Source organism: Eulemur rufifrons, chromosome 27 (assembly GCF_041146395.1).
Source record: "Eulemur rufifrons isolate Redbay chromosome 27, OSU_ERuf_1, whole genome shotgun sequence".
NCBI classification, from domain to species: domain Eukaryota; kingdom Metazoa; phylum Chordata; class Mammalia; order Primates; family Lemuridae; genus Eulemur; species Eulemur rufifrons.
The window spans coordinates 22,020,715-22,032,138 of record NC_091009.1 but is presented as its reverse complement, the minus strand read 5'-3'; the positions used below and the strand labels follow the sequence as shown (position 1 = coordinate 22,032,138).

The following is an 11,424-nucleotide window of genomic DNA, read 5'->3' as shown; positions in this document are numbered from 1 at the left end:
ATAGTTTAATTATAATTTAAAAGGTAGTTCCTCTTTTTAATAGAGAACCACAAAGGTTGTAAAGGTTATAAAATTCTCTCAACTTAACTTTCTCAAAAGCTTATTACTCAAATATTCCATCTTCCCTGATCTTGTTGCTTACCTCCAAAGAATAGAGAAGCCCATTCTCCTTTACTCTCACGTGGAAAAAGAAAAATCAGTGTTTGACATCTCTTTTTAATATAGGTAAATCCTCTCTTACTTCCTATGCAAGGAAAGGGGTGTGCATAAATGTCAATGGTATCTGTAAACACTACCAGAGACTCTCACAAGGGTGGTATCTCCTTAGAACCCAAAGAAACCAAATGAAGTTCAGCAGGACACACCTCTGAACTGCTCGGCCAGCAGGTTCATCTCATCTCGAGGATGAAGATATCAAATTCAGCCCCATGATCCAGGGACCACAGTAAACAAGGATGAACACTTTGGGTCGGTGTATCCAAAGGAGTGAAGGCAAAGGAAACAAAACAGTTCAACCGGAAAACTTCAAAACCAGAGGCCGGAAAATGTTTGATGACTTTGTTTTGAGATGGTATCTTTTTTTCCCCCCTCCATTTTTAATTTTCTCCCTTCAGATTCAAACTGCAGCAATAGACGCTGACAGCTCTAGCTGCAGACTTGATACATCGTGGGGAAATCATTCCAAAAGCTCTAACTAGGTAACTAATTTAATACACTTTGCTTCAAGGTTTATTTGTTGGCTTGCTTCCCAGATATAAAGCATCTCTGGGCAATTATTATGCAGATGCCACGGAAAGGACTTTCAATGGCTGCCGCTAATTTCACAGGAGCTATGCTGGCATTTACTGGAGATGTGGAAAAGAATGCAAAATGCGCTACAAAACCCAAAAGCATTTGTTTTAAAAAAAATGAAGTATGTGGAATAACTTTTCAGTTTTCCTTTGGGTTTCAACACAAACTTTGGCTAGGAAGTTGGACAGTTAACCTACTTCCTCCCTGCATTTTGTGCATTAACGACTATTCCCATAGCAAACAGTGGGAACAGTGGATGAGTTAAAAGGAAGCTCATGAGTGAAGAGCTCAAAGAGATACCAGATCTACATGCTGCCCACATGAGACATCTAACAGCTCCCGCGCCGGTGCTCAGAGATGACAGATAAATGGTGATGTTCTTCATTGTGCTATAAACCAGTAACCGAGACCAATCATTAAAACGTCCCTAATAGTAGAATATCCCAAGGATGAAAAAACTCTCTAAGGAAAGAAAACAAACACCTTTTTGCCTGTTGATGAGCTTCTCGTAATAGTGGTTAGGGACTCTGTTCCACTGAACATAGATGTGATACTAATGGTTTTCTTCTCAGAACATACACGAAAATTCCAGAATCTACAAAGCTCGGCTGAAGTCATACTCCTTGACTGATTTTTCACACCGTGAAGTAGGAAAGAGAGAAGAGAGGAAGTCCTCCATCCTTAGATATTAAGAGTCTAAATACAGAGTACAACCACCGCGACAGCTGGCCAGGTGTGAGACTGGGTTGATTCATATTCGAAAGGAGTTAATGGGGCTTCTACTTTGATAGTCGTCTGTCTGTCTGTCCGTAGGTGGTGACAGGAAGTCACAAAGGTGAGCTCTTCCTGGTTGATATGATGTCATGCCTTGTCTTTTCAGCTTAGGGGGAAAAAGGCAGCAATGGAACAATAATTAAAAAGTCATAGTCAAGAAAAACTAGAAGTCAAAAGAAAAATTTAACTGTGGTTTTGTTCTAAGAAGTGACCACTGAGCGTTCCATGTAACTTCCTCATTGCCACCAAATCGACCGGAAAGAGCTTTTGCCTTTGTGACTTACCGTCACCATCCACCAACACATGCGTACCAAAACTGTACTCAAGAAAAACTAGATGTAAAAAGGAAATTTTCCAAAAATTCAGTGAAAGAGAAAACATGCAGAATATGATTTATTGTGTATTAACCTAAGAAATTCAGGCTGGGCATAGTGGCTCACACCTGTAATCCCAGCACTCTGGGAAGCCGGGGCAGGAAGATTGCTTGAGGCCGGCCTGGGCAAGAAGGAGACCCAGTCTCAAAAAAAAAATAAAAAAATTAGTTGGGCATGGCAGCATGTGCCTGTAGTCTCAGCTCCTTGGGAGGCTGAGGCAGGAGGATCGCTTGAGCCCAGGAGTTGGGGGTTGCAGTGAGCTATGATGATGCCATTGCACTCTAGCCTGGGTGAAAGAGTAAGATCCTGTCTCGAAAAAGAAAAAAAAAAAAATCAGAAGGACACTGACCAATGAGATTACAAAAAGAAACTAAGAAATAAGCTTCAAATTGAGGGTAATGAACACCAGAACTGACCAGAGAGCGGGTTATACAGAGAAAAGGAAGGAAGGGAAGGACTCTGTGAATGACAGACTCTACCACCTTTCATCAGTAGGCCAAGATCTGGACTACAGGGTCCCGAGTGGGATGAATTCTGCTCTTGCAGACCGAAACCTGAAGATGACACCAGCACAGAGTGGGGTCACACTTTGTGTGGCTCCCGGACAGGGCCCCTCTGCCTAAGTGCCAAACAGCTCCCATAAATCATCTTCCCCAAGTGCTTCCTCTGCAACATTTCCCATGACAGTGACTGGCGGAAAGATGGAACACACCCAGCCCTTTGACCTCAGGTCTCAGTCCAGCACACACATCTTATTTAACACATTAACTGCCGTGTGAGTTGTATTTAACTCATGCTAGTGAGCCCAGGGCCTTGTGAAGCATACGTACCTCACACATCCCTTCACCTTGGGAGCCATGAGAACTATTTTTCAAGTTGCATATAACTCATGCACAGAAAACAATAAAAAAATACTAAATTTTTCATTAAATTAGGAAGGATCATTTTGTTTTCAAAGTTTTTATTCTATTTTTGTAATAAAACACGGCGGCCCGCAAGAAAAACATTTCTTTTTTTCTAGCATGGCAGTCAATGTGTTAAATGAGACCCCACTATCAAGGCCCTGCCTGACTCCTTTCTCTTCCCACTCTGGTCAACTGTCCTCTCTCAATCAGGCAAGAGGCCGAGCTGCACAGACGGCCTGGCTCAGGCCTCAATGCCACCAGACTGGGGGTCTATGGTGCAAATGGGGAGAAGTAGCAAATACCCAGGAGACAGTCCCAGCAAGAACGCACAAGCTCCAGGGGCCAGAGAAAGGGGTGGTCAAGAAAAATACAGCACAGAGCTCCTCTTGCAGCCCGAAAGATGGCAACTCCTGCATTGTAAAGGGAACATGTTTTCTTTAGCTGTCGCCACCTTTAACTCAAGCTTGCAGGGAAGTCAGGGTGGGGCAGCAGGAGAGGAGGGAAGAGAGGTTACTGAGATGAGGGCAGAAAGGAAGAAGAGAGGAAACCAGCAGTCCACCAAGCTCATGAGCCCCTAAATATAAAAGAATAGTGTTTTTTCCTTCAGGAAAGAGTCTTGGCCCTTTTCTTTACATTTCGGGATGAATTCATTTTCTTGCCATCTTTGATCGGGACATAAGCAATGACGCTGATTAACTTCAGGGTTGCTTACGAATGTGGCTGCAACTTCACTAGAGATGTGTTCCCTAATGCCTCTGTCCCCAAAATGATCCACCGGGCAGCCTTCCCTACTGACGTGTTACAATGCAGATCAGTCAAAACGTGGTTCGAATGGAAAGTACTACATGAGCGCAAAAAACTGCATTATAATAATTCACAAAAGTTATTCCGAAGGGGAAAAAAATAAATTATCTCATATAAAATAATACATGGGTTGTGTGAATCATCTGGGCTCTCGCCTTCAGAGAGCCGTGGCCGGCCTGCCGCCAGCCCCCCGCCCCCCGCCCCCCTGCTGGGAGCGCAGACGTTGTCCGGAGGGGCCCCTCCGCCTGCACCGTGAGGCTGGGCCACCCCCCGCTCCGTGAGCTTAAATGAGTCTGGAGTTTTGGAGGAACTGGATGAGGACCTGGTAGACGAACTTGTACTGAGCGATGGTCTGGATCATGAACATCCTCTGCTCCCGGAGGAGCCTCAGCATCATGGGAACTTCCACCTTCTGCAAGAGAAGAGAAAAAACACAGGCCCCTGAGACGGGAAGCTTCCCCTGGCCACACCCTCACGCAGGAGTGGGCATTCACCCGCCACCCATGCCCGACAGAGAAGGACTCCGTCCCTGCTAGGTTTTGAGAATCAAAGAGTCTGAACTGGCAACTGGAGAAGCTGGTCGTTGTGTCTTAATGGTGTGCTCTTTTAGACACAGCCCAGTCTGCTGGATAAAAGAGAGGCTGGAGTTAAACCGGACCGGGACTCTCAACGCCACTACAACCCAATGACGGGACTGAAGCCATCCAACGAGTCTTAGTTTCCCCATCTGTACAATAAGGATAAGAATGCTTTCCTCTAACAGAGCATGGCCTTGCCCGAGTTAGTTACTTTTCCAATAACATTTCCAATAAATAGTACCCACCTCGCCGGCTCAAAGGATGAAATGCATGTAAAGCATTTCGCGCACAGTGAGTGCTTCATAAAAATTACTCATTGCTCCTTTATTAACATTGATAAATATGTTATTGATGCAATTATACACCTCCTGCTATCTCACAGGATTGCAATCATGTTCAAATGAGATAATTTACGTGTAAGGCTTTAAAACATCAAAGCACAATCTCTGAACACTGATCATATCTGGAGTAAAAACCTTTAACTGAAAACATCTTCAGTGTCAGTTAAATGAGATTGCCTATATGTGAATTCTTAGAGAATATATAACTGTCATCACTGGGAGGACATTTATATGGTGGGTCACAGGTGCTTGCACAGCCCAGAGGCTATCTCGGTGTCCCCTCGACCTCACTGTGTCTGTCCCTCCCGGACCAGCAGCACACGTGTGGCTGAAGCATCTCCACGCTGCCGAGGCCATGGTGGCCTCAGGACACTCACTCTGCTCTGGGAGCTTTTAACCCAGGGCAAATGATGATACCCATGAAGTTATCAAGGACAGAGCAAGCATTTAAAGTAAAATAATGAAAACTAAGCTGCTTGCCTTCCTTTGTCATCTTCAAACCTTGAAAAATAAAATCGGCTATTTCCAAATTCTGGGTAGCTATGATACAATATGTGCCATCCCTAAACAGTTGCTCTTTTCCAAAACCAACTAAGAAATGCACACCACAGACTTAAGAGGGACAAAGTTAAAGTCCCTTGGTCATAAGAAGAGAAAAAAGGGCATGTGAGTCTTCAAACTATGAGTCAAAATATGGAACCCAGATTATAACGAGTAGGTCTTTGCCTAAATTTTACTCCAAAGTGACAAGCATCGTGATATAAACTTAGAGCCACCTACTAATGAACTTAACACCATGTTTGATGAGCATTACTCTGTTCTGGGCACTGAAGACACAGGATGGAGGGACTGAGGCTGTTCCCCTCCCATACCAACCAAAGGCTTTAGCAGAGAGAGGCAGGATCGCACAGGCGTTAAGAACAACAGGCTCTGGGTCAGCTTTCGTCTGCTGAATCTCAGCTCCCCCACTTCTGGGCTGCGGGACATGGCACAGTACTTCATTCCCCTGTGACAGAAGTTTCTCTTCTGTTATGCAAGGGTACTAAGAGGACCAATCTCATGGTGCTACTGCGAAGGCTACTTGAGTTAATACTGTAAGGCTCTCAGAAGAGTGCTTATACATGATAAATACAAAACACAGGTTAGCTTTTATTATTTTTATCGTGGTCACCACCACTACCCCACCACCATCACCTCTCCCCCTCCTCATCCACCACCATCAGCTCCATCTCAGTAACCTACAAGACTCAGTCCAAATGACAGCATATTATTGTCTGATATGGAGCAGTTTGCAGATAAGGCAAAGAAGCTTCCCCTGGTCCTCAATGCAAGGGTCTCAGCTGCCTTAAAGATTCATGCCTACAGGCTCTGCTGTTAACTCCCCTAACCAAAGGATTCACGAGGCAGTTGACACTTGGTCAGTCTTGCCTATGAGACATGCTCTCCTCCCCACTCTAGGAAGAAGAGATAACTTACTCAGAAAAGCAGCAAGATCAAGACTTCTGCTCTTTGGCTGGTAAGAACCTGACCACTTGTAATTAGCTATAGCTGGGACAGCTATATCCAGGCGACCAAGAGTTTACTGCAAATCATAAAACCAGTGATTGCTGAAAAAACTGTATGGGCCTTAAAACATTTCAATTAATGCTCAGTGACCAACAGTGCTGGGCCTTTTGGAGCAGCCGGGGAGAGCTGTCCCCTCCAATCCTACCTCACAGCCACAGACCTCACCGCAAGCATCTTCGTTTCATTGTTCTGCTCAACTTTTCTGTGTTTACAATGAGACTAAGAGGGAAGAACCCAGGAAAAAGAAAAGGCATTTCACTACAAAATTAAAACTGCATGAATTACAGACTAAAATATAAAGTATGCTGAATGCAGAAGCTGTGGAAAGAAGGCAGGGAGGTTTGGACAGGAGAAAAACGGGACATAGAGTTTCATATTTATTCGTCAAAATCTTTGTTTAACAAGCAAACTAAACATGTCCCACTCTCCTCCTGAAATAGGAGCTTAAATCTTTTAAGCCAGGCCTGCAAGAGCATCCGAACAAAGCAGAGAATTTCCCCCCCAACCACCTGCCCTTAGCAACCATGGGAAACGGGGCAGATAAGGCTGGCTATATTTGTGCTGGGCTAAGGGAAGTGAAAAATATGAGTCATCTTGCTATCTTTGAATATCAATGGGAACAGAGGTTCTTTCTGGACTGACCACGTTCCCACAAAGAATGTTCTGGCGTGCAGTTGGGCATTGAGGAAATCCGCTATGTTTGGACACACGTAGAAAATATGACCAATCTGAGCCTTCACCGTGCCCACAGGAGGCCCTGCTGGCCAAATTCCTCGCTCCGACCGTTCTGGCGTTGATACGTGTCACCTGTGTTCTACCGGACCAGTGACATCTGGTGTTGAGTGGGCCCCCACGCTGGCACCTCATTGAGGCTCAGCCTCCGATGGGTTTCTGAAGAGCTCAAGAACCACCTTTCGTGTCAGATGAGAGGGACAGAAGGGCTTCCTGAGTTGAAAAGGGGTAAAGGGGAACAAATGAAGAATGAAGAAAAGAAAGAATTTGGTGACAGAAGTGACATGACAGGGAGGAAAAGACACCTAAGTGGGGAGGTGAAGAGGAGGGCCTCCTTCCTCCCCGGAACCACCAGTGTGAGCTCGGATATGGCGAGCCGTGTGCGGACCGATTCCGCTTCCCCTTACTCCGTCTTCCTAGCTCTGGGTGGACTGCGACTTGGTGGCAAGTCACTCATTGTACTGGAGACTTCTTTCTCATCGTGACAGGGCACAGGAAAGCAAACAAACAAGAAATCCCACGTGGGACAAAATGGTCAAAACTCAGAAGACAGTGAAATTTCTGTTACGTCATCTCAACTGATTCCACGATGGGCATTTTGCTCCAGTTTTGTTTTTTGTTTTTCTGTTTTTTACCATTAGGCTACAGTTGGGATAGCCCCTTTTCTATGTTTTAGCAGCATAAACATTCCCAGCTACAGACTAAAAGTTTCCAAAGTTAATTTTTTATAGGCATTTTTAAAAGCCTTTGAACATGTTTAAACTTAGCATTTATTGTTTTCCCGGAAGTTTCAATATGACTACCTTCATGGGGCGATATTTAATCTGATTTTCAAACCATTGACGCTATCGAGTAAATACATGCATCAGCATAGAAATTCCTCCAGACAATTGCATTACAACATCCCGTAATTTAAAAACTACCAAACTACTACACAAGTTTCTTTTCATTTTCCAGGTGATATAATCTGGCAACTGAACAAGAACCAAACTGCGTTTGTTATGTGGAGATAACGACAGGAAATATTAATAACTCTGGACCAGGACGTGGAAGAACCTGCTTCTTGCCTTGGTCCGCTGCTTAAGAGCCACATGGCATTAGACAACTCACAGAACTGTTTCTGGGCCTCAGTTTCGTCATCTGTAAAACAGGCCATGTGCACAGCTCCTCTGCATGGCTGATATGAGGACCAACCAATGAAAAGGAAAAGGGGAAAGCCTTTTAAACCAAAAGCAAGATTAACAACCCTACAGCCCCAAGTAAACAGAAAGCAGAAGAACTAACTATTCTATAGCCTTTGGCCGGTGCTTGTCTCATCAACACAAAATCAAAAGTCTCTAAGAGTAACTCCCTAATTTATCATAGCAGCAAAGGAAAGCCACGCAAACACTGGCTCAGTGGTAGCCACTCCTGCAGGGAGACAGGCTAAGGCGGCGGCTGAAGCGCAGACGGGAGATGCTCGTGTACGTGGAGTATCCACCCTGCTCTGCCACACCACGCAGTCGCCAGTCCAGACAAGCAAACAACCCCCTTCAAATATAAACCCGACCCTGAAGAACGAAAAACATTTTCCAAGATGACACATTTTCACGTAGGATTTAACTCAAAACACATCCCAGCAATGCCAGACGCAGCTACACTATAGGGGACCAAATAACGCACCGTGGAAAATTACCCACGATGAAACCAGACTATCTACCAAATGCCGTGGACTTCTGGAAGTAGATGCCAACTAAAATCCGATTTTCTAAGCGATTTCTATTGCACACTCTCATTTCTTCTCCTGCGTTCTCTGGGTATCTACACGGAGCAGTGAGAGGCCAAAGATAAGGAAGGATGGAAATGTCAGGGTCGCACAAGGAACCAGGGCTCTGGAAAACTCTGGTCAGGAGAGAGGAAATTAACCACTGAAAACGAAAGGGCACCGGCAGAGGTTTGGCCTGGGTGTAGATTCGTCCCCAAGGTGGAGTTTTCGGAGAGAAAACCAGAATGACTCACTTCATTATGCTCCAGGCAGTAGATCATCAGCTCAGAGAGAATGACCACGCCGGTCCTCCCCACCCCGGCGCTGCAGTGGACCACGATGGGAGGGTGCCGGTTCTTGGTGCCTTCCAGCATGCTGTTGGTATGGCGACGGACCGACTGGATCTCCTCCAAGTAGGCTGCCGGACAGAATGCAAATCTTGTCACCAAAGTCCTACATGGCTTTGCATACACGTCTGTGTGTGTGTGTGTGTGTGTGTGTGTGTATGTGTAGGTGGGTGATGGTGAATCATTTTCTTTTTTAAGTGACAATAATTTATAGTTCTTACAAGACACTAATTATTTGGCTGGTACCCACTGTACAGTCCTGGATGCAGAGAGGACCAGCTGGGAGTCAATTAGTCCACGGGAGAATTTGTTCTTTAAATTAAATAGTTCTTTTTTTAAAAATTAAATTCTGTTTTCCCCTCTGCAAATCCCTAAGTCCCCCAAGCAGATGATTCTAGACATTACTTACAGCAATTCCTACTATTAACAGACTGGGATCAGAACAACAGCTAAGTCCCCTTGAAACGCCCGCCTGTCAGAGCCAATTTCTGGTGGGGAGAGAGCATCCATCTGCCCCTTCTTTCTTCCCCTCGCTGATGAGTGAATGTCAACTGAGGCTTGACTTCATTTTCGGATTTTAAAGTAGACTCTAGGGAGCCTGCTCTTCGGCATGGATTCCAGGGGGTTATGTGAGTAACTCAAGATAAGCCCCCCTTCTGGAGGCGATGCGTGTGTGAGGTGGAGGGGGTCGTCATATCCCCCTTGCCCGCCGCCCCCCCCCCCAATCCCTTCCAACATCTGCCCAGCTCAGCGGGGCTGCGCAGGGTCTGTGCACGACGCCAATTGGGCACAAAAGAAAAATTACAGCAATATGAGTCCTGATGATTTTTTTTTCATAACCATGACAAAAAAGTATATAAATGTAATTCTCAGACCGTCCAAAAAACCCAGAAAAAGTCAATTAGCAATTTAGATTTTGCAGTAGCTCAGGGGAGAAACAGGTTTAAAGGTTCTTGATGCTTGGAGAACCTCCTCCTAATGCAACAGTTTAAACAAGACTAACAGGGGAAATGCTTAAATTATTAAAGAGAAAAGTACATTCAAACCATTCCATTAATTTAAAAGCATTTGTTTACATATGTTTTTAATAAGAAGCCGTACTTTCCTTTATAACCTTATCTAATTACAAAATAATCTGAAGTAGTTTACCAAATAAGCAAACTACTACTACAATGATCATGACTACCAGTAGTAATAACAGTACTCATAGCAGTACTACTAATAGTAATGTAAAATGAAATAGAAAAAACAAAAAAGAAAGAAGGAACCCAAGATGAATAGAGTAGTTACTATGGGTAACCAAGATGAGCTAAAAACTGTGCATGGAATTCTCTTTACAATTTTTCTGCAGAAGAAAAGGCATTAGGCAACTGAGTATTCTGCCTGATAAAAGGCAACGTTCACATACAAGAGACAGCTTTACTTGAGCCAAATTTAAGAAGAAAAATAAAAGGAATGTTGGGCAATACAGCAGATGCCACCTTCAAATGGAGTTTCTCATGTAACGCTGAGAAACTGGATTCAGATAGATGCTTCCTCTGTCAGTCATATTAACACAGTTCCATGAAGACTTCTGGAGCGTGGGAGGCAATTTGGCTTAGGTACCCTGCATCCAGGTAATCTAATTTAAACACGCGCAAAAATCTTTAAAACCCAGAAGAAATGAACAGCCAACATTTCTAAGGCCCCGAGTAGCATACTTGTATTGAGTTTCCTAAAAACATAACTTAAATAAATTACATTCTTTAAAAAATTCTCTCTATATTTTTTAGTAATTCAGATTGGCTTCCCTCCTTTAAATTGGTTCTGATTTAAAACATCTGACTCGCAAGATGAAAAGTGTTCTGGAGAAAAATGGTGGTAACGGTTGCCCAACAATGTGAATGTGCTTAATGCCCCTGAACTGTACCCTGAAAAACGGTTAAGACAGTAAATTGCATGTTTTACAATTAAAAAATTGGAAAAAAAATTAAAAAAAAAACACACTTGACTATACTTTTAGACACTTCATAAACTCAATCTTTCATCAGTGCTCTTAGTCAGTCAGTAAGCTGATTTACTTTTATTGTTTGTTTCCATTTTCTGCTTCCTGGAGAAAATTTTAGTAAGTCAATTAACAAAAGATGAGCTGAAAGGATTAAAAAGAGCACTGTTAGAAGGAAAGAAAGTTCTGCAAAGGCCCCTGCCCTCCTTACTAATACTCTGAGCTATAGATAACTGGCCATTTGACCTCAGACAAATCACTTGATCTCTCTGGATCTTGCTCGAGATCCTTTGGTTCTAAATCATCTTCCTATTGTTCTCTATTTTGAGTGTCCAGCCCCTCAAGGACCATCGTCACTGTCACGGAAAGGAAATGTTTGTATCGGTAAGAAGTAAGCATAACGATCTTTTGTTGGAACTTGTAAATCAGTATCTTTTAGGTCTTGAAAACCCATTCTCTCTCTCTCCCCTCCTCTTCTCCCAT

General features: G+C 43.9%; 1 protein-coding gene across 1 annotated transcript in view; it reads right to left on the bottom strand.

Annotated features, from left to right (window-relative positions):
• Window positions 1–2,923: 2,923 nt before the first annotated feature.
• The window catches only part of PTPN14 (protein tyrosine phosphatase non-receptor type 14), a 138,929-nt gene continuing 130,428 nt past the window's right edge, over window positions 2,924–11,424 (bottom strand). Inside the window, exons 18-19 of the mRNA XM_069459297.1 lie at window positions 8,865–9,028; window positions 2,924–4,061 (exon numbers count right to left, since the gene is read on the bottom strand). Coding sequence (XP_069315398.1) covers window positions 3,933–4,061; window positions 8,865–9,028 — 293 coding nt within the window. The 3' untranslated portion in view covers window positions 2,924–3,932. The remainder of the gene's footprint in view (window positions 4,062–8,864; window positions 9,029–11,424) is intronic.